Source organism: Rhinatrema bivittatum, chromosome 9, assembly GCF_901001135.1.
Source record: "Rhinatrema bivittatum chromosome 9, aRhiBiv1.1, whole genome shotgun sequence".
Lineage (NCBI taxonomy): Eukaryota > Metazoa > Chordata > Amphibia > Gymnophiona > Rhinatrematidae > Rhinatrema > Rhinatrema bivittatum.
In genome coordinates this window covers 37,252,022-37,275,796 of record NC_042623.1, presented here as the reverse complement: position 1 = coordinate 37,275,796, position 23,775 = coordinate 37,252,022, and the positions used below count along the sequence as shown (strand labels likewise).

Genomic DNA, 23,775 nt, shown 5'->3' with positions numbered 1-23,775 from the left:
TGCTACGGTAGACTGAGGTCAGATTGAGGTTGAGGGGCACTCTGCCGCTCTCCTTGGGGGGCCGTATCAATCTTTTTAAAATGACTATACTGCCTAAATGGCTTTATCTTTTACAAAATATACCTCTATGGCTGAAACAGAAAGACCTTAATCTGCTGAATAGAGCGATTCGTAGGTTTATTTGGCGGGGGGGGGGGGGGGGGAAGGCGAGGCTCCCCCTAGCCTGGCTTCAGATGAGATGGGGGGATGGAGGTTTGAGCCTACCCAATTTGGCACTGTATAACTTGGCATGTAACTTGCGGGTGCTTCGTACCTGGCTGTTAGACACCAAGCAAGATGATGTGCAAGAAGCGGACAGAGCGTTGACCCACCCCCTGGCGCTTTATGTCCTCCAGTCGCCGGCATCTCTCCCCTCCTTTTTATCTCAGTCTGTGATGATTAAACCACTTAGGCTCACCTGGCAACGATTGACTAGAATTTTACAGATCTCCCGAGTGTGTGCTTATTTTTTACAGATAAAGGGGAATGTGGACTTTACGCCTGGTTCCCAAAATAGATCTTTTCAGGAATGGGAACTTCGTGGCTTATACTTGTTGGGACAATTACTGTCAAGAGAGGGGAGGATCTTGAACTTTACGGAATTTGGTCATGTCTCTGGGCTGGGGAAATCTCATATCTTTCCATACTTACAAATTCGCCATTATCTCTCATTACCCGAACTGTCTAAATTGCCTTCGGGGTATGAGGCGTTGGATGGGGTGTTTCACTTTGCCCAGACTAAGGTCCCGTCTCTGCTTATTATACTCTTCTGCGGAAAAAAGGCCAGGGGGATGTAAGTCAACACTTGGTTACCCGTTGGAACCGGGATGGGGATTTTATGGTCACTAGCCAAATATTGCGGGCATGCTTCCGACGGGTGGCCAGGATCTCTGGTAACCAATACTACCGAGAAATGCAGTATAAATTCCTAAGCCGAGCTTATATCTCCCCTCAATTGGCTTCTCGGCAAGCTATAACTAGCTCTGAGTTATGCCAGAGGTGCCACACTTCGGTGGGCACTCTCTCTCATGCTTTTTGGTCTTGCCCCCAAATACATAGATTTTGGTGCAAGCTTGCTGACTACATGGCTGATGTCTTAGATGTGGCCTTCCCCATTTCTCCTTTATGGCTTCTGTTTGGCTGCATTTCTCCTATTCGGATACGGGATCCTGGCTCTCGCTTGTTGTTACACAAGGCTACCCTGGTTGGGAAAAAGATAATTCTGTCAGTTTGGCGCTCGCCGACTCCCCCATCATTTTGGGCGTGGCGGAACCAGTTTCATGCCTTGATGTCCATGGAAAACCTGGCTTCACGTGTCACTCCTTGGAAGCGGAAGATGTTTCTCAAAATCTGGACTCTACTTACAGCGGCTGCCACACTGGGCCCGGAGCTTGGTCCTGAATGACTGATGGATGATTCCCCATTGATACCATAGTTATGTTCACTGTTTGACATTTCATTGACCAGGACGACGAGGGATAGGGGGGAGGTAGGAGGGATGGGGAGGGAGGAGGGGAAATATTCAATATATTGGATGTCTGTTCGTCAGAGGGTAGGTCAGGAACCAACCTTCCTCTGCTGTTTTGTGCTTATTTGGAAAACCAATAAAAATTGTTTGAACTAAAGGGAAGATTACATAGTTGAAACTTGGACCACGTGTCTGCCAACCAATTGCGCAACCACAAACGTCTGCGTGCTGCCACTGCAGAGACCATGCTTCTTGCAGGCGCACGCACCAAATCACATAGCGCATTTGCTACATAGGCCATTCCAGTTTCTAACCGCGCCGACTGCAGAGGACAGAGCGCTTTTTCTTGTGCCTTCTGAACCCAGTACAAACAGGTGTGCTGCATCATACTGCCACACTACAGCACGAAAACTTAGGGCTGACACCTCAAACACTTTAATTGAATCGCCAGCTTGCGGTCCTGCACATCCTTCAGCACAGCTGAACCCGCAACTGGAATTGTGGTTTTCTTGGTCACTGCGGATACAGTTGCAGCCAGTTTAGGCACCCTCAAATGCTCTAGGTTCTCCTCCAAAGGATAAAGTTTTGCCATTGCCCTCCCAACTTTCAACCCCACTTCTGGGAAGTTCCAACCCTGGCTAATGAGCTTCTGAATCATCTTATGCAACAGGAAGGCACTAGGAGGACCTTGCAGACCATCCAGGACCGGATTCACCCTTCATTATCCGACTCCTCCTGAGCCATCTTCACTCCTAACTCCTCCAACACTTGAGGAATAAGAGGACACAACTCCTCCTCAAACAGGCTTACTACCCAAGGGTCATTCTCCTCCATCACCGGAACCTCATCCAGTTCAGGGTCATCCTGGTTAAGATCAGGATCAACATTTGGACTCCCATCCAGGTCCGCCCCCTGTGAAGAGGCAGGATCCTCTTGCATATCATCCAAATTATCCAAGTCCCTGGGGTCGCCCTCCGTTCATACAGCCCCAGGCGTCTCAGAAGATCCCCAGAACCTCCCTATGAAACCTTCCTAGGTCCCCCTGCTCCCTTCCTTGTCAGGAAGGCTCTGTGCAAACGGAGGACAAATTCCAGGTAAAACCCCTCTGGATCCTCAGCCTCCTGAGGGAGAAAATCTTCATCCGTGTCCCCCTCCTCCTCAGCACCCTGCACCACAGGGGAGACGGGGAGTCTCTGGACTCTGAAATCCCTTGGGAGCGATCCCCCACAGGCACGGCTGAAGCAGTGGAGCCCCCTGGACCTACAGCCATGGCTCCCGAAGACCTGGAGGCCCTCTTATCCAATGCTGCTCCTGTGGAGGTTCCCTCCTCAGCTGATGCGCAGCTGATACAGAGGAAACAAGAATTCAGCCTTGCCGACCAGAGCCCGCAGGCCCTGCATGCCGTCATGCGTGGTTTTGGCACCATCCCCGAATCGGCAGCAAAACGCAGTCCAGGCACACCCGACAAAGAAACAGGCCGCACATGTGACAAAGACCCTAAGCCACGCAGTCGTGTCAGCCTGAGCGGCACGCAGGAGACCTGCCTCACAAAAGGTTTCCCCAGCAGGGAAAAAAAGCAGCAAGCTCCTCTTCGTCTACCGCCTGTCGAAATGCCCCAGTCGCCGATCCGCCAAAATACTGAATATCCTGATTTTTTTTTTCTGTATAACTTTTTTTTTCTGAATTTAAAAACAAAAGGGTTACTTCCCCGATCAGAAGCCTCTGGTTCGCAGGAGGACACCTCCAAGGCTGCGAGGGAGCCAGTCCCCTAGCTATCAAAGCCTCCGGAAGCAGCAGGCGACCAGAGTCAGTTTTGCAACCGCCTGGACGCCCAGCTCAATCTGAGGGATGTTCCACAAAGGTACCCAGCACCTCATGGAACCCAATCTCACTTCTCTAAATCAATCTTTTACACCTCTACCATCTGCTGGAGATAGAGAAATACTGAGGGACTACAGGTGGCACTCTTGGAAATGTAGCAGTGCCTCAAAAAGTTTTTGTTCTCTGCCTCCATCTGCTGGTGGGGATGCAAAACCCACTTGTCTGGACTGATCTGGGTATGATCAGGAATGTGTGTTGGTAGTGAGGAGCTCACAGCTCCTACAGATCCAACACCAAACACTGTAGGGAATGATGTAGCAATGTTGATAACTCCAGAAGTCCCACTGTCTCTCAAGTAAGGTTGTCGTAAAGAATAGTGCTCAAATGCTTCATAATTTCAACAAGCGGTGCATGGAACAAAGCAGAAAAGGAAGAGGGCTAGCAGGCAGAGAAAGACAAACAATGAAAACAAAAGAATACTATTGTCTTCAATGGGACGGGCAGAATACTGAGGTAAATCAAAGTGAATCGTAACTTTTAGTACAGGGCACAGATTATAAACTTACTCCTTGTTTCTTTACTGCTCAAAATCACATTCTGCAACCATCTGTTACCCATTTCTCACTGAAACCCCATCTTGTCTTCAAGATGAACTTCCAGTTTCTCACAACCTTCTCACCTAAGGCTCTTTATCTCCGTCTTCAGGTTATAGGTCTTTAATTTATTGAATTTTTTGATGTGGGAATCACATGTGAAATTCAGGACCAAGATTCTCTCCATGTAGCTGCAGGTAAGAGAAAAACAATTGTAAAACGTGAGGTTGCCGTTTCAAGCCCTCTCTCCGGCATCATTCAGATGGAAAACGAGAGAGCCATTCCCATTATCCATCTGTCCCCCATAAGCTAATCTACCAAATGAGTGGAAGAGACTGACTTTCCATTTTCTGTCACAGTATACAACTGTCAGGTGACACTGGCCCTCTGGGCCCTGCCCCATCCTCTGGCTGTTATGAGACCCTAACCACCTGGGTGTGAGACACTGGTTCTGGTACCTTCTCTCATTCCATGGCTCTAAGGCATTGCTGCTTCTCCATATCTAGTCCCATGCCACAAGTGTGAGGAGACACCGGCCCCCCCTATTCTATTCCATACCATAAGTGGAAACATATGCTGGTCAACACCTTCCCCCTACCATGTCATTCTGCAGATGTCAGGAAACCCTGACCTCTCTTCATTCCTCCCCCTCCAATCTGGAGTCAGCAGTCTCTAGAACCACACTGGTCACATACCTATCTATGGTATCAAACAGCCACTTGGGCTCCTTGTTAAATGGCATCACCATTTTATGGAACCTTGCCATCTTTACAGCAATCTCGCTCGAGGTCTCTGGATCCTGTAGCTCATGAGTCTGGAGACGGCGGCTCTGAAATCATTATAGGTCAAAGGTTAAACGATACAGCAATGCCGGGTGTAGAAGAATGATGTACAGGACACAAAGGGCCCCAAGGTCAAGGAGCAGCAATATAACGTAATAGCATGCACAGCCAAGGGAACATCACAAGTTACAGAAAGTCAGATCAAAGGAGACCTGACTTAGTGCTGCACTATCCAGGGCTGAGTGAGGATAATGTGCCAGTAAATCATCTAGGGGTACTGCTAGCCAATGCAGACATGCTATGCTGCATCAATTGTGAAACACTCTGTGAACATATAAGATATGGATGCCAGCCTAACAGACAGCAACCAGTATGAGAAATACTGATCTCTAAAATGAGCTACAATGTGGGTGTATGCTTCCTTCAGATCCAGATTATGGTCAGTCTCCTTGATTTAGGACAACTCTCTGTAAGGATCAATTAGAATTCGGGATTTCCAACTTTCAGGAACTACCTGGAATACAATCTTTAACCTCCTATAGGAAAATTAGTTCTTACCTGATAATTTTCGTTCCTGTAGTACCACGGATCAGTCCAGACCATGGATTAAGCCCCCGTTCCAGCAGGTGGAGACAGTTCAGAATTCTGAGGCTAGCCCATATAAGGACAGAACCTACCCCGGAACCCTCAGTATAACTATTGTCAAAGCAGAAAGGTATAAGATCAAGCAAGTACCAGAATAAGTAATAAATATAATAAAAATATCCAAATAACCCAACAATTGGGAACAAAAGAACTGTGTAACTAAGCGCTCTTGTACAACTACCCCTGATCATCAAAAGATACTTCCGGTGCCTTAACAGTGAACTTCAAAAAACATATGATGCAGGAGATCAAGAAAAAGACAAATTCCTGTAAGAAGGAAAAAAACGAGCGGATAAGAGAAGAACGGGCGGGTGTCTGGACTGATCCGTGGTACTACAGGAATGAAAATTATCAGGTAAGGACTAATTTTCCTTTCCCTGTACGTACCCGGATCAGTCCTGACCATGGGATGTCCCAAAGCTTCCCTACAAAGAGTGGGATCCAGACAATCCCGCTCGAAGAACCTGACGACCAAAGGAACCAAAAACTGGAGCCTGAACGTCGAGTTGGTAATGACGAGCAAAGGTATGAAGAGATTTCCAAGTAGCTGCCCTACAAATCTCCTGAGACGACACAGATTGAGACTCCGCCCAAGAAGTCACCTGAGAACGCAAAGAATGGGCTTTCAGACCTTCAGGAACTGGCCTGCCCTTGCAAATGTAGGCTGAGGAAATCGCCTCCTTCAGCCAGCGAGCAATAGTAGTTTTAGAAGCTTGCTTACCTTTGTTGGGTCCACTCCATAGGACAAACAAATGATCAGAGAGGCGAAAGTCATTGGTAACTTCAAGATAATGCAACAAGATCCTTTTGAGATCGAGACGACGGAGATAGTTACCACCGGAGGCAGAGATCTCCTCCGGTGAAAAAACGGGAAGTTCAGACTGATTAATATGAAAAGATGAAACAACCTTAGGTAAAAAAGGAAGGAACAGTCTTTAGAGAGACTCTGGAATCCGAAAAACAGAGAAAGGGATCCCTACAGGATAGAGCTTGGAGCTCAGAAATTCTCCTGGCAAAAGAGATAGCAACCAGAAAAACAGTCTTAAGAGTCAAGTCCTTAAGAGTGGCACAACGAAGAGGTTCGAACGGAGCCGAACAAAGAGCACGAAGCACCAAGTTTAAATTCCACGAAGGACAAATAGACCGAACAGGCGGGTTCAGATGTTTAGCGCCTCTTAGAAAACGAACAACATCAGGATGAGAGGCGACCGGACGACCCTCTATGGTGCCTAAAAGTGAACCAAGAGCAGAAACTTGAACACGCAGAGAGCTCACCGAGAGACCTTTAGAAAGGCCACGCTGAAGAAAAGAAAGTAAGACCGCCACAGAGGGCGAACGAGCCGAAATGCCCAACTCTTCACATACATCCTCAAAAACCTTCTAAACCCTAACATAAGTAATGGAAGTTGATTGCTTACGAGCCCTGAGAAGAGTGGCAATAACCTCATCTTTATATCCTCTGTGTCTCAAACGACGCCTTTCAAAAGCCATGCCGCTAGACAGAAGTTATCCGCCTGATCGGAAAATACGGGACCTTGGCGCAGAAGATTGAGACGGAGAGGACCGTCCACCGAGAGATTCGCCAGGTCCGCGAACCATGGTCTCCGAGGCCACTCTGGAGCTACGAGAATGACCGGACCGCAATGGAGCTCTATTCTCCGAAGGACTTTTCCCACTAACGGCCACGGAGGGAAAAGTTGAGAAGAACGCTGGAGGGCCAGAGAAGAACTAGCGCGTCCACCCCTTCTGAACAATGCTCCCTCCACCGGCTGAAGAACCGTGGAGCCTTTGCGTTGGCTAGCGTAGCCATGAGGTCTAGGTGAGGGGGGCCCCACCTGCGCACAATTAGATCCATCGCGACGTTCGATAACTCCCACTCGCCGGGATCGAGATGCTGACGACTGAGAAAGTCGGCTTGAACATTCTCCCTCCCCGCTATGTGGGAAGCCGCCAGACGATCCAAGTGTCTCTCTGCCCAAAGAAAAAGCTTGCTGGTCTCTAACGCCATCAGACGACTCCGAGTTCCGCCCTGTCGGTTTATGTAAGCTACAGTGGTGGAATTGTCTGATAGTACTCGGACAGCTTTGTGACGAATCAGAGGAAGAAAAAACTTGAGGGCCAGACGAACAGCTCGGGCTTCTAAGCGATTGATGTGCCATCGGGATTGGGAAGGGGACCATAACCCTTGAGTGGTTTGAGACTGACAGACAGCCCCCCAGCCGGAGAGGCTGGCGTCCGTCGTTACTATGACCCAAGAGGGAGTCAAAAGAGGCATTCCCTTGAGGAGGTGAGCCGGGGAAAACCACCATTGTATGCTGGCGATGGTAGATGCGGAAAGAGGAAGAATCTCCTGATAGTCCTCGGATATTGGCTTCCAACGGGACAACAAAGCTGTTTGTAAAGGACGCATATGAGCAAACACCCAAGGAACGAGATCGATCGTGGAAGCCATAGTTCCTAGAACCTGGAGGTAATCCCACGCCATGGGAAGCGGGAGAGTGATGAAAGTGTTCAACTGATCAAGTTGAGTGTTCGTGAGTCTGAAAGAAAAACTTTCCCGACTCGAGTGTTGAAAAGGGTGCCCAGGAATTCTAGTTGTTGAGAGGGTCGAAGAGTGCTTTTGGAGAAATTGACTATCCAGCAGAGAGACGCGAGAAGGGCTAAAACCCTGTCTACTGCAAGGGAGCAGAGAGCGGCGGACTTGGCCCTTATCAACCAGTCGTCCAGGTAAGGATGGATCAGAATTCGTTCCCGGCGAAGAGCTGCTGCGACGACCACCATGATCTTTGTAAAGATGCGGGGAGCAGTGGCGAGACCGAACGGGAGAGCCCGAAACTGGAAGTTCTGACCTAGAATCTGAAAACGAAGGAATTTCTGATGATCTTGACGAATGGGAATGTGGAAGTAAGCCTCCTTCAGGTTAGAGAAGCGAGGAATTCCCCGGGACGAACCGCCACTATCACCGCCCTCAGGGTTTCCATCTTGAAACGGGGAACCCTGAGGGCCTGATTTACCCTTTTGAGATCCAGAATGGGACGGAACGAATCGTCCTTTTTGGGAACAACGAAGTAAATTGAATATTGGCCGGCGTCCCTTTCGTGAACTGGAACGATTGCCCCCAATTCCTGAAGATTGAGCAAGGTGTGGCAAACCACAGGCCGCTTGGAATGGCCGCAAGGGAAAACGATGTAAAGATCCGACAGGTGTCTGGCAAAATCTAATGCGTAGCCGTGCTCTATCATGTCGAGGACCCAGAGGTCGGAAGTGATCTTGGCCCACTCATCGAGAAACATGGAAAGACGCCCACCTAAGTTTCGTGCAGAGGAATGGACCGGCCGCATTTCATTGTGGGGTAGACTTAGAAGAAGTGGACTGCTAATGGCAGTCTCGGAAACCACGGCGTCCACGAAAGGAATGGGACCAAGACTGGGACCTGGATACTCCTCCCCTGGAAAAAGAACCACGGGTTCTGCTGACATAACGGCGATTGCCCCTGAAGCGAGAACGAGACGGGCCAAAAGACCTTGACTGTTTGGGACGGTCCTCTGGCAGCTTATGGACCTTGTTTTCACCCAAGGACTTAATAAGCTGCTCCAGGTCCTCTCCAAAAAGCAACTTACCCTTAAAAGGAAGATTGCCCAACCGAGCCCTAGAGGAAGCATCAGCAGACCAATTGCGCAACCAGAGAAGACGTCTGGCAGAAACCGCTGACACCATAGCTTTAGCTTGGACCCGAAGCAAATCATACAGAGCATCCGCCCCATAAGCAATAGCACCCTCCAAATGTTCAGCTTGCTTAGCCTGTGCAGACGGGAGGTCCTGGGTGCTGAGTAACTGCTGCATCCACCTAAGGCTTGCCCGCTGCATAAGACTGCTGCAAATTGTTGCTCGGACACCAAGAGCCAAAACTTCAAAAATGCGCTTTAAATAAAATTCAAGCTTACGGTCTTGAATGTCCCATAAAGCAGTCGAACCCACCACTGGGATGGTAGTGCGCTTTGTCACAGCTGTGACAGACGAATCCACCTTGGGAATTTTTAAAATGTCCAAGCAGTCCTCAGGGAGAGGGTATAGCTTATCCATAGCTCTCCCAACACGAAGTCCAGACTCAGGAGACTCCCATTCCCTGAGGAGGAGCAAGCGGTGTATGGGATGAAAAGGAAAGGAACGCGGTAAGGCCCTGAGTCCCGCCAGGACCAGGACCACGTTTGGAGTCATAGCTGTAGCGACAGAATCCTCTGGGGGAGGGTCAATTCCCAGTTCTTGAAGAACGAAGGGAATAAGAGGCTCCAATTCTTCCCGCCTAAATAAACGCAGAACACGCGGATCATCACCCTCTAGGGGAGGGGGAGTAGAATTCTCATCATCCCCAAAATCGCGAGGGTCCACCGGAGGGGGGGGGTCAGCGGCGGGAGGGGGGGCCCCCGGGACCACGCGAACCCTAACGGGGCCCTGAGGGTCCAAAACTTCCTCAGAGGAAGGCCTAGGTGGAATTGGAGAGGAAGGAACAATAGGAGGGGGGTCCATATCCCTTTGCAGACTGGCCAGATATGAATCATACATTAAAGTACAAAATCCAACGCAAAACGGGCCCGGGCCGAACTTTTCGCGGGGGGGGGGGTTTGAAAAGGCGAGGGGGTCAGAGCCAGCACCCCGAGAGCGAACCGGGCTCAAATCGGGCACAAAAAGCGAAAAATTCGAGTCCCCTGCATCCGGAGAAGCAGGGAGAGAAAAATCCAAGATGGCCGCCGCAGCCGCACAATCCTGCGACGAAAAAGGCTTGGCAGCACGGCGGGGAGTCCTTCCCCGAGGCTTAATTGCTGGCGATTCAAAAGAGGGACCTTCACCCCCCCCGAAAGGCACCGAGAACAAACCCCTTCACGGGAGAGCTGGGAGGCCGACTCTCCACAAGCAGTGCGGCACAATGGCCGCGGCATGAGAGCAGGAGCCGCGATGTAATTAAGCAAAACAGCTGAGCTGGGAGCCCCAGAGGAGTTAGGCGGGAGATTGAACCCCGCTCTCTCCTCAAATAATAAAACTGCTTCCTTAAAGTTAAATTTAGTATTTTTTTTGTTTTTTTAAAAAGAACTGTATGAAAAACAAAGCTCTGTGGAAAAAGTGACAGAAAAAAAGTTTTAGTTCCTCACAGAGACAGGGGAATGAAATTCATCCCTGAAAGGCACATCCGAGGAATAGACCACTCGGGGCACGGCAGCAGTGGGGAGAGGGACTGGCACCACCAGTATCACCCACACAGGTCACCGGGAAGGGAACCTGGGCTGATAATAATCAAGGGGCAAAGCCCCCCTAGGAACCCCAAGAGCGAGGGAGACAGAAGTGTCTGCCCTAAACACAGTCAGTGAGAAAAGTTCTCAAAACAAATTTTTTTTTTTTTTTTATTAATATGAAGTAGACAAAAAAGGTACTTGCATGAGCTTGCCCCAAAGAATAGAGTAGACAGAGAGGGCAAGCTAAACAGGGAACAGAGAGAGTGAGATGTTCCAGCTGCTGGAGACAGTTGAATACTGAGGGTTCCGGGGTAGGTTCTGTCCTTATATGGGCAGCCTCAGAATTCTGAACTGTCTCCACCTGCTGGAACGGGGGGCTTAACCCATGGTCTGGACTGATCCAGGTACGTACAGGGAACTCTGGTTAAATAGTTCAACAGAGAAGAGATTTCTCGCCTCAGTCCTTCCAGAGAGATACCGAATCTGATATTCTGATTAACTTGCAGGTCCTCTAGGACCTGGTTAGAAATGCTAGTGAGGTGTTCTGAATCAGTCAAAAGTCCAACTTCGTCTATGGCTGGAGTAAACTCTTAGACTTGCCCGTGTAGCCACCTAAAGCCTACTTGTTATCTTACCGGAATGTATTCCTCCAATCGGCCCTGAGGGAAAACCCCATAGAGGCGTGGTCCCAGTGCTCTCTCTGCCAGGATAGCAAACATTACACTCTCCAAAACCAAGGAGTCCACCCCCTGGGAAGTAAATGAGATACATCAGAGAAACTGCAGTGCAGAGTTCTAGTAGGCGCACGGAGGCCAATTTTCAGCCAAGGCTAAATACCTAATTTAGGATGCCTAGATTTAGGCCATTTTCAGCCCAATTTAGGCATCCAGATTTTTGGCTGAAAATTCATCTAATCTAGCTGCCTAGATTTAGGCTGCTCATAAGAACATAAGATTTGCCATACTGGGTCAGACCAAAGGTCCATCAAGCCAAGAATCCTGTTTCCAACAGTGGTTTAAGTACCTAGTAGGATCCCATGGGGTAGATACAATTCCAAAATGCTTATCCCAGTGATAAGCAAGTGGATTTCCTCAATACCACCCTAATAATACTTTATGGACTTTTCCTCTAGGTACTTGTCCAAAACCTTTTTAAAACACAGCTACACTAATAGCTTTCACCACATCCTCTGGCAACAAATTCCAGAGCTTAATTATGTGTTAAGTAAAAAAATATATTTTCTCTTATTAGTTTTAAATGTATCACCTAGTAAATTCATTGCACCTAGCTATAGTTGAAGGCAGCTGCCCAACTTGACAAATTCAGTACTCCCCATCCCCTCATACTGCACCCCACCTCGAACCCAAATACTTTTAACTCTCCCAGACCTGCACTGAGATCAGAGGCTTGACGTTTCTGAAGGATTATCTTTATGAGCAGGAGGGATGCAAACTTACACCTGCTGCTAGGTCATGTCATTCAGCGTAGTGTCAGTGGTGCCCACAGGAGAAAGATGGGGTCCCTCCATCCTGCGAAGACCACCACTTTCTGGAATCATGAGGGAGGTGGGGGGTTGTCATCACATGGGTGGGTGATTGGTGACCCGAAGCACTGGCATAGATTTAGGACACACTATACCTGTGCCTAATTGTAGCTCCTAGATTTAGGTTGCTCAGCCTTGGCTGAAAAAGGCCAGCTGCCTTCATAAGTTCAACCTTTCCCCCCACTCCCCCCTGGAGTTCTGTTACCTTATACCACTCCCCCTCTTTGCTGTAGTAAAAATGATTCGCTGGTGGCAATCCTCTCCCCCAAAGAATATCCAAGGCCTGACAGTTCCAGTTCTTCCTCAAGGAAAGGAGGGATGCAATCTTCCTCCTGCCTGCACTGTGCTGAAAGGTGCTCGGTGAGATTCCAGAGAGCCTCAGATCTTCTCTATGCGAGGATAGGAAGCAATCAAGCCGTGGGCCTCTGGGAAGGAAGTTAGTACTCGCTATCTATGAACACCCATTCAGTGCCTCTGCTAGCTGGAGGATACAGCTCTCTTTAAAAAGTGAAAAAGGAAACAGAAGCAACTACAAGGGAGCTTAAGAGGAGACTCTTACCTGGAGAATGGCCCCATAGACTCGTAGCAGCACTTGTCGAGGCTCGTCACCTGCACTCAGGATGTGGTTAGGAAGGGAACATTTGTACAAGAGGTTACTGAGACCACCACTGCAAGAAAAAGATACAATAAAAACTTTCAGTACTAAACTCCTCTCTCTCTCCTGAAATACAGAGAGCACCCAGCAAAAGGAACATGCAAAGCAGAAAGCATGGACTGGGGAATCAGCTGTACTTTTCATTCCTCCCTCAATTAACATCATACCTTCTTCAGCCAGCAAGACCGTTGGGGCACTAGCACACGAACAAGAGCTCCTAAGTCCATCCTCCTAGCAGGACCCACTGTACCTTAACCATACCAGAGAAACACTCTTCTAACCTATTAAAAACCTAGAGTTCTTAGTTGGCCATTTTGACAACAAACCTATGGAAGTGTAAATAGGTTCAAAATGAAGCTACTGCCCTCCCCAAATAGGAAGAAGCATGGAGACGGTAATCAAATTATGCATGCTGCCCCTCCCCCAACGTGCTTCCTTTGTGGCAAGGAATCAATTCTTCAGTTTCTAAAGCTTGTCACAGCTCTGTCCATGGAGCTATGGTATATTAGTGTCCTGGGTATTAGAGATATTGAACTGCCTGCATATTTTACTAAATCTTCCCTCCTGATGCTGACCTGCAATGTTCTAGTACAGAACAGAAAGTGATTATCTGCCAGAAGTGGTTGCATACATGCTTTTATGATCACTATCAACAACTGGTGTGTGAGCTACTAGGATATAGCCAGGAAATGAATATAGAAAACCTGGACTGATCCTGGTACATACAGGGAACATTAGAAATATTACAAAGAGGAAGTGATGGCCTACACTTCCTTTTATATACATATTTGTGCTCATAAGTGTACATAGCCCTGGCAGAATTTGCAAGATGTGTAGCATTTTAAGAAAACATGAGTGATCAGACAAAACACATCTGATATTCTTAATGTGTTTCAAATTAAATTATGCATCACAGACTAGCACAATCATTAAACAAACCATAGCAATAAAGGAAATAATAAAATGGTCCTGTTCAAAAGTTTGCATATCCTTAGTTCTTAATATCATGCATTGCCCCCTTTTGCATCAGTGACAGCTTGCAGTCTTTTGTGATACTTGTGAATGAGGTCCTTTATTTTCTCATGTGGTAAAGCTGCCTATTCCTCTTAAAAAGCCTCAGATCCTGTAAATTCTTGGGTTGTCTAGCATGAGCTGCACGTTTGAGCTCTCCCCAGAGTGACTCGGTGATGAGGTCAGGAGACTGTGATGGCCTCGCCAGAACCTTCACTTTCTTCTGCTGCCTCTACTGAAGGGTCGACTTGGCCTTATGTTTCGGATCATTGTCATGTTAGAAAATTCAAATACACCCCATGTGTAGTTTCCAGGCTGATGAATGCAAATTCTCCTCCAATATTTTCTGATAAGATTCTGCATTCATGCTGCCATCAATTTAGACTAAATTCCCTGTGCCGCTGTAGCTCACACCCCCCCCAGAACAGCAGAGGTCCACCTCCATGCTTCACAGTAGGGATAATGTGCTTCTCTTCATAGGCCGCTTTGACTCCTCTCCAAACATAGCGTTTATGGTTGTGACCATAAAGTTCAATTTTTGTCTTATCACTCCAAATTATTTTGCTCCAGAAGTTTTGAGGCTTTTCTAGGAGCTGTTTGGCGTATTGTAAGCAGGCTGTTTTGTGGTGCTGGTGCAAAGGAAAATTGGTTCTTGCCTGCTAATTTTCATTCCTGTAATACCACAGATCAGTCCAGACCAGTGGGTTTTGCATCCCTACCAGTAGATGGAGTCAGAGAAACAAAATTTTGATGCACTACTACATAACAGAGTGCCACCTGCAGTCCCTCAGTAACGACCTATACCCAAGATTAAACTAAACACCCCTCGAACTGAAATCAAAGGGTTGAAAACCCCTAACTAAAACAATACAAGAACTGAAATACACCGCATATCCTGCCCCCCCCCCCCCCCAAAAAAAAAAAAGAAAAAAAAATTTAACATGGCAGGAAAAATCCAGTCTTTCGGAGTCAAATGGGTGGGCCTCTGGACTGATCTGTGGTATTACAAGAACAAAAATTAGCAGGTAAGAACCAATTTTCCTTTCCTGAACATACCCAGATCAATCCAGACCAGTGGGATGTACCCCCTAAACTGGGCAGGAATCCAAAAGACCCGTGCATAGAACACTCAAACGACACCTTGCCTTGCACCCTCACATCTAACCAATAATGTCTGGTGAAAGTATGAATAGAGGACCACACCGCAGCCCTACAAATCTCCTGTGGAGTACGCCCTCAACCTCATAGGAATAGGCCGGCCTTTGTAAATTTCCGCTGAACAAATCACCTTCCTAAGCCAACGAGAAATGGTAGCCTTAGAGGCTTTGTCCCCCTTCTTCATTCCACCGTAGAAGACAAAGATGATTGGAAGGGCGAAAATCATTCATGACTTCTAAATAGCGTAAAAGGATCCACTGCACATCCAATTCCCTATCCTGAGGGGAATCTCTTGACCACTCCAGAAACCCCGGTAGCTCCACCCACTGATACGGTAGGACACCACTTTTGGCCCAAAGGAGGGCACCGTTTGCAACGACACCCTGTCGTGGGAAATCCGCAAAAACGGGTGACTACAAGATGGTCTGAAGCTCCGAAATCCTCCTAGCAGAGCAAAGAGCCACCAAAAACAGTCTTCAGTGTTAAATCCTTCAGGGTCACTCTCCGCAAAGGCTCAAACAGGGCTCTACACAGGACACGGAGAACCAGGTTTAGACTTCAATCCGGACATGTTTTACGCACCGGATGACGCAAATGTTTTACCTCCTTGAGGAACCTGATAACATCTGGATGAGTGGCAAGAGTTCGCCATGACACTTGCCCTTTGGTGCTCCCAAGGCTGCCACCTGTACACAAAGCAAGTTGTACACTAAACCCTTGGACAAACCGTGCAGCAGAAAATCTAAAATATGCAAGATATGCACTTCCAGGGGATTCAGCAGATACTGAAGACACCACACCTCAAAAACCTTCCAGACCCTAACATATGCCATGGACGTAGCCGGTCTTCTAGCCTGCAGAAGTGTGGAAATGATTTGTTCAGCGTAACCCTTCAAACAGAGGCTCCGCCTCTCAAAAGCCAGGCCACAAGACAAAAGTGATCCTCCCGATCCGATATGGGCCTCTGACGCAGCAACCCTGTAAGATGATCTAGCCTGAGGGGCCTTCTTCTGTGAGCTGCATCAGATCTGCAAACCACGGTCGGCAAGGCCACTCCAGCACCACTAGCACTACACGCCCGCTTAAGGGCCCAACCAATGGGGGGCCACGGGGGAAACACGTAAAGAAGAATTCCTGTCGGACAAGGGCACACCAGAAGACAGAGATACACAGAACTGAGCTATTATCAGACTGAAAAATCTTTCAGTCTGAGTTGGCTTGTGTCGCCATCAAATCCAATTGGGGGATGCCCCACCTGGCGCAGATGTAATTCCACGCCTCAGGGGACAATTGCCACTCCCCTGGATCCAGCTGTTCTCTGCTGAGAAAATCCACTTGCACGTTGTCTCCTCCCGCTATGCATGAAGCTGCTAGACCTTAGAGATGGCTCTCCGCCCAAGAAACAACCTCCAAACTTTAAGCGCCACAGCATTGCTCTTCATACTGCCCTACTGACTGATGTATGCTAGCGCAGTCGCGTTGTCTGAGAATACCTGAAGCATCTGCAGCTCGACAGACCACCCTCATCTCGAGACGATTGATGGACCAGGCTCTTTCTCCTGGAAGCCAAAGACCTTTTGCAGACTGGCCCAAGCAAACTGCCCCCCCCCCCCAACCGGAGAGATTTGTATTCATGGAAACCACCACCCAGTCCGGGGGTTCCAGGGCCATCTCCTTCTCTAAACCAAGAGACTGGACTTGGATTCTCGAGTCAGAGGCAAGGGAAGATGATACTCCTCTGACAAAGGACTCCAACCTGGACAACAGTGTGTGTTGTAGAAGTCTCATGTGTGCAAAAGCCCAGGAAACTAAATCCAACTTGGAAGCCATGGACCCCAGGACTTGTAAATAGTCCCATGCTGTTGCCACCGTTAACCGAAGGAGACACTGCACCTGGCATTGCAACTTCACCACCCAGTCCACTGCCAGAAACACTCTGCCCCGCCAAGTGTTGAAAATACCTCCCTAAGTATACCAAGGACTGTGTCTGCTCCAAATGACTCTTCTATACATTTATGACCCAACCGAGTGACCGTAAGATGATCACCTTCTTGAGAGACCTTTCGCACTCCTCCTTGGACTTCGTTTGAATCAGCCAACTGTCCAGATATGGATGAACCAAAATCCCTTCCTTGCGAAGGGCTGCCGCCACCACCATCACTTTGGTGAACATGCTTGGCACCATCGCCAGACCAAAAGGAAGAGCTCAGAACTGAAAGTGCTGACCCAACACCATGAAACAAAGAAATTGCCGATGATTCCTCCAGATAGGAATATGCAGGTATGCCTCCATGAGATCTAGGAAAGCCAAGACCTCTCCTTTGCGCACCACTGCTACTACGGTATGTAGCATCTCCATGTGAAACCAGACCCCAAAGGGTCTGGTTTACCTTCTGTAAGTTGAGAACGGGCCGAAAGGAGCCTCCTTTTTGGGCACCACGAAGTACACAGAATGCCTTCCCTGTCCCAACAACAGGTCAAACAATTGCTTTTAGGTTAAGCAGCCTCTGCAGAGTCCCCAATACCGCCTCCTGCTTGCTGCAGGAAACCACGGGAGACTCCATAAAGGCCTCCCTTACCAGGCACAAAAACTCTAGAACGTAGACCTCTTGTATTACTTCCAGCACCCAGCGGTCCGAGGTAATCCTTTCCCACTCCTCGTAAAAGTTGGACAATCTGCCTCCCACAGCTTCCATAAAGGAGTGGGGTCCTCGGTCCTCATTGGGCTAACTTTCCACCACCAGAGGCCTGACTTGTCCCATCTCTGGCCAACCTACGAGCTCCATGAAAGGACTGCTGACGTCCCACACTCTGCTTTGCCACGAAACCAGAAGAGGACCACTGGACTGGATCCTGCGAGAATCCCAAAAATAAGCCTGAGCTGGCCTTTTGCTTTTATTATGTCAGCTACCTCCCTTGAGAACCAGATTGGTTTCTTATCGCTCTTACTTTTTTACTTTTCTAGCTTATAGATTTGTTGCTTTTGTAATCACTCCGTTTAGTATGGCTCACTGTTTCACCTCTCCCATTTTCTCCCAGTCTTCTAGTTCTACCTCCAGGAACGTCCCCATTTCGACAAAGTCCGTATTCTTGAAATGCAAAATTCGGATCTTCATGCGACTTCTCCGTGTCTTATTTGCGATGTCAAACCGTACCGTTTGATGATCACTGGTGCTGAGGTGGGCACCCAGACATTAGAGACACCTTCCCTCGTTAGTTCCTTTATCATTTGTTTAAAGAGACCCACTATCGCTCTGCTTCTGGTAGATTCCACAGAAGGGATTCTCCATTCTATGTCCAGAAGATTAGAGTCATCAACAATCGGCACTTCTCCTTTCCTTCCCACATTTTGGACACCCTAATCTTTTTTTTTTTTTTTTTTTTTTTTTTTAAAGACAGCCCATAATTCTTTTTCTCTACTCCACTTTCCTTGCAGTTCAGTTGCTTGGATATTGTTTTTGACAAAGAGCTACCTACTCCTCCCCCTTTTCCGGGCTCGCTGTCCTTCCTTAAGTTATAGCCCGGTATGGCTGTATTGCAATCATGAGAATTCGTGAACCATGCCTCCGTAACAGCAACAATGTCCAAGTCCGCCTCCACCATTAAGGCTTGCAGGTCTAGGATTTTATTGCCCAAACTACGAGCATTTGTAGTCATTGCTTTCCAATTTTTTTCCTTTGATTTGTTGCGTTTTGTATGCGCCATATCTAGCTATATCTTAGCTAGATTCTGAAGGTACGGCTTATTTCATTAATGTCTTAACATGATTTGGATAGAAACACCTTACCACATTGTTTGTCCCTAAATATCTACTGTAGAGAATCTAATTCATTAAAAAAAAAACCCAACCCTGCATTGAAATGATTTTGTTCTTGTGATCAAGAAAATAAAAATAATTCTTGAAATACTGTTTTTACAAAGAGAACAGGCCAGGTCAGATTATCCACTTGGCAGGAATTCTACTTGGGATGCAGTTCCACTGTTCCAGTAGCATTCTCCAGGAGTCGGCCCTGTCGGCATACTGTCACACCCATCTCCCTCAAAGGCAGGTCTGATGAGGTGTTGCTGTCAAAATAGAATTACTTTAAGTCTGTGACATAGAAACCGAAAGAAAAAAGCCAATCCATAAATAAGAGCAACAAATGAAAGAGGTAAGCCAAAATCAAGAAACTTGTTAGTTTGAGGACTAGAATTAGTGCTGCAGCTTCAAATGTATAAAGTAACCTGATCACTTTAACACATCAAGTTCCTCATTGCTCTCCACCCCGCCCTCGCCTTCTATACTATCGTTGGAATGCATTTTATGATTCGTTTGTAATTTTCTGACAAATGCCATCTTTTACTCATTCTGACTTCCCAAGCCCGAGGGAGTATAAAGCTCCTGAAAAGCAGTCAAGACAGGCATTAAACCAGCCAATAAAATTGTATCTTTTTTGTTTAAGCTTTAATTCTAGGAAAAACAGAGACCTTTTGACATTAGTATTCCACATCACTGGGGCAGTGATGACAGAGTGCAAAGTTCAGTCAGCGCTTGTCAAAACTCCAGTCAGCTGCAAGTACAAACCAAACAAAAGCAGTTCCCCTGCGCTTCACCCCTTCCCTTTTCCGCTACTCCCATCTATTTCCTACGCCACTTACTCTAGGCGTTACCAGCAGCTTTATTTATGTTGGCTTTCGTTCAAGACGAGTTACACTCAGATCCTGCAGACATTTCTCTTTCTCCACGGGGCTTACAATTTAAAATTGATGCAATGGGAGGTGAAGTGACGTGCCCAAGGTCACGATGAATGGCAGTGGGATTTTAGCGCCCCGGCTTCCCTGGCTCTCAGCCCGCTACTCTAGCCCCGAGAGATGTTAATCTTTCCCGCCTGAAGCCCCTCTGCCCGGCTACTTCACCTGATGACGCTGATGTGGAAGTCCGCCAGCTGCAAGGGCTTCCAGGCGCCCGGCAGGAACTCGCGGCACCAGACGAAAGCCTTCAGCTTCGTCTCCTGAGTCACCTCCTCCCTGTGGCCATGCTGGAAGAGCTCGGCCTCGGCATCCTGCTCCACCGTGGCATCGACACCGGCCCCGGCGTTTGCGGGGTGCTTGCTGGCGGCAGCCGCCGCCGCCGCCACGGGGCTAGGCGAAGCGGCATCCTTCCCATTCTTGCGCCCCGGGACACCGGTCACGGAACACTGCATCTCCCAGTACCACCGCCGGAAAGCTCCGGATTCGGTAACCTCACTGCCTCTCTGCACCCATCCGCCCCGCTCACTGCAGGTGTAAACGCACAGCGGCTGCCAACCGCCGGTAAAATTTTCCTTCCCTCCCGGCGCAGGCAGCGATGCGACTGCGCGTCCCTTCCTCCAATCACAAGGCAGGGGCGGGGCGGAGATAATCGAGAGGCGGGGCCTGCGTTCCAATCCTCGTTCTGGAGGCATTGAGCGGTTCTAGAGGCTGCAGCGTCGGTCTTGCGTGTTAGTGGAGAGCTTGACTATAATAGAGCGCGGGGGGGAGCTCGCTCGTGAATGTATGTTTTGGAGAGGGACAGGTATGAATTCATCAAAGTATGTGCGTGAGCTATATTTGCATACTTTGGAGGCAGTGCATGCAAACAGTTGCTTGTTGCTAATTCTAAAAACCAAATTGGTTTGACTGAAAACCTGCTTTGAGGATCCTCTGACTGGGAGAAGCTTTGGTCCTTCACGCGCATGCCCGGGGTGAGGATTATGATCGTGATTCCGAAGAGGAGTCTTACCTTCCCTCAGCCTTTCCAAATTTTTTTTCTAATCTTTTTCTGCTGTATTTTTTCCCTTTCGAATGTCGTCATGTTTTCTGCCACCTCTTTGGAAAAGTAGTTTCTTTTTTTCCCTTTAAGCTAGATCCTGATGCACTAAAGGTTTTTTTCTACATCGAGCCAATAGGGAGAGAGAGAGAACCAGGCAAGGACAGAAGAAAAAAAGCTGAGAGAGAGCGATGCACTCGGCACAGATGGCGCACATGACGCAAATGGTAGCACGTTCAACAGCTAAGTCAATGCACAAGTGAGGGAAGGCGCAGCATCCTTCGCTCCAGGCCCACGACAAAACCCAGGATTCAGGCTTATTAGGTGATCTCCCAAAGAAAGAGCAAGCACACATCTTCCACCACCGATGCGCCTCCCTTATAGGGTCATTCATCAAAATGCGTTATGGCATCCCGCGATAACACCATAACACATGCATTAATGCCATAACGCATGCGATAGTAATGATCTCACGTTATGTGAATGCAAATTTTTCATAGGGGCGGGATTCATGAAAATGAAGGGTATTTTTGCACTGTGCAAAAGTGTACTGCACGCTTTTAACACTGGAAATAACTACACCTTTTTTCCTGAAATGCCCAAAATAGCCGTAACACAAGTTGCGATAAAGATTGCAAATTACATTTTTGGGCAGAGAGAGTCTCTGGGGAGGCCCTTAAAATATTCAACTATTTATTTCACTATAGGAGGGCCAGCTAATAACTCGAGGTGAGGTTTTGATGGTGGTTTAGGGTTTGGGGCCAGTTTTACATGCCGAGTGAGACGTACAAACAGCACAGTACACTTCAGTGAAGATTTGATGCCATTTGGAGCAAGGACAGTCTGATGACGATGAAATTTCTACATTGTTCTCTCGCCCTAGCTTTAGAGCCCATCAAACTAGGGTGAGAGAACATTGTAGAAATCTCAGCTTTGTGAGACTTTCCTTACTCCAGATGACATCAAATCTTCACTGAGGTGTATGTACTGTGCTGTTTGTATGTCTCACTCGGCATGTAAAATTGGATCCAAAACCCTAAACCACCACCAAAACCTCACCTCGTGCGCTCTCTCTTGGCACTTCACGAGTGGTGCCCCTTTTTCTTTTTGCGGGCATTATCCTTGCAAAATTATAGTATTTTGATTGCCCTCTCTGGATCTTATATGAGAAGAATGGCAGGAATCTAGCCCACTTGAGCATTCTCAGTTGGATATCCTAGTGGCAGCAATCTCAACCACCAAGGATTCTTAAAACCATATATCCGTCACTACCGGGAACATCTCTGCTTCCACCAAGCACTCATATTAACTTGCTCCCTTCATATCTATGCCAACAAACCAACCCACATCCAAGAATATTTTTTGTTTTTGTATATATATATTTCTTTTCCCTTCTTCTTGTCTTAAATCTCCAACCTAGTTACAGACATTTATGCCTATGTTTGCCACTACCCGTGGTCCAAACATTCGAGATAAGGTGGTGAAGGCAACTATGAGCAGTAAGATTAACATTCCTCAAGGAGGAGGTCATTGGAAGTGTGGAACCTGTACGGTGTGTGAAGGTGCCATTGAAGGCGAGACTTGGGTTGACCCTAATACTGGGTTGAAGGTTAGTCATACTCGCTGGATTGATTGTAACACAAGCAATGTGATTTATGCAATTATTTGTGGATGTCCAAAGTTTACATAGGACGGACCAAAAGAGCCATGAAAATACGATTGATGGAACTCAGGTCCAGAATCAATAACAAGGTATTGATAGCACCGCTGGTTGGACACTGTATTGAGCAAGAGCACAACTTTGCAGACCTGAAGTGGACAGTGATTGAGAAAGTGGAGAGTGTACTGACTTTTGCGGATATGTCAGCGCTATTGAATTATAGAGAACAACCATAGATCTACAAACTTAAAACAGAAGTTCTGTTTGGATTGAACGATCAGGTGGATTGGCTATCGTTACTTTAAAATGATGGAAAGGGGTGGGCTGTTCTTATTACGTCAGGAGGGTGTCACACGGTATAGTCCTTTTAACTGAGGATGTTACGGATAGGCGTTTAGGTTCGCCATTTTATGAAAAAAGTGATCGCGGAGCGGGCAGTTTGAAATTGTGTGATATAGGAACGGACAGAAATCCAATTTTGCATTTCTTGAGCTGAGTCGAGCAGTGGGCAAGTGGTTTTCCCGTGATGAAGAACTTCTTCGAAACTTGGCCAGGTCGGGTTGCGTGAACAGAGGATCTTTCAATGTGGATTGAGTAAAGCTAAGTACAACCGTGAGGTGTAGGACAGTGTAAATGAGGAGAACGATTGAGATCTCAGTTTAATGAAGAATGAAGAGTTCCTTTTTTGAGGCGGACTGTTCCATCTGTTGTTTGACAAAAATTCATTTTTGACAAGATTTAGTTAAGTTTAAAAAGAACCAAAAAAAATGATTACAAATATTTTTGAATAATAAACAACAAAAAAATATTATTGGGTCTGGTGCTTGATCGTGATTAAAAAAACAGCAATAAAGTTAACCTGGATGGTAACTTTAAATTTTTATGAAACAACTGCTTTCCTCTTTAAAAATTTTTGTGTGTGAAGAAGTTGGTTGCAGAAAATAATTTTTGTCTTGAAGAAAGAGTATGGAATAAATGTTTATAACTAGATTGGAGATTTAAGACAAGAAGAAGTGAAAAGAAATATATATACAAAAACAAAAAGTATTCTTGGCTGTGGGTTGGTTTGTTGGCATTGGTAGAATTACTCAATTAGTGGATCTTGGGGTTGGTGCCCTTCATATCTATGGCAACAGGGTTTGAGACTCCCTACGCCTCAGCCCATCTGCTCCCTCTTGCCCCTTACTCCTGCTTCAGCATTGGAAAAACAACAGCACCTGGAACAGGAAACTTCTTCACTGCTCACCCCCAGATTACTGACATTATAACTTCTTTACATCAATGCTTCAACAAACTCCGTCCTCTTCTTTCCACCAGGTATATCCCATCCAGTCACTGGAGTCCACATCTTTAGAACTAGGTAGCCCCCACGTTGATGGCACCTGATCTTCAGGAAGCAGCTGGG

At 47.4% G+C, this 23,775-nt stretch overlaps 1 protein-coding gene across 1 annotated transcript in view; it reads right to left on the bottom strand.

The window, feature by feature from the left end:
• Positions 1-20,351, bottom strand: part of CHKB (choline kinase beta) — a 54,720-nt gene extending 34,369 nt beyond the window's left edge. Inside the window, exons 1-5 of the mRNA XM_029615472.1 lie at positions 19,840-20,351; positions 12,679-12,787; positions 11,212-11,325; positions 4,617-4,750; positions 4,008-4,112 (exon numbers count right to left, since the gene is read on the bottom strand). Of these exons, the coding sequence (XP_029471332.1) occupies positions 4,008-4,112; positions 4,617-4,750; positions 11,212-11,325; positions 12,679-12,787; positions 19,840-20,126 (749 nt within the window). The 5' untranslated portion in view covers positions 20,127-20,351. The remainder of the gene's footprint in view (positions 1-4,007; positions 4,113-4,616; positions 4,751-11,211; positions 11,326-12,678; positions 12,788-19,839) is intronic.
• Between the last annotated feature and the right edge of the window lie 3,424 nt (positions 20,352-23,775).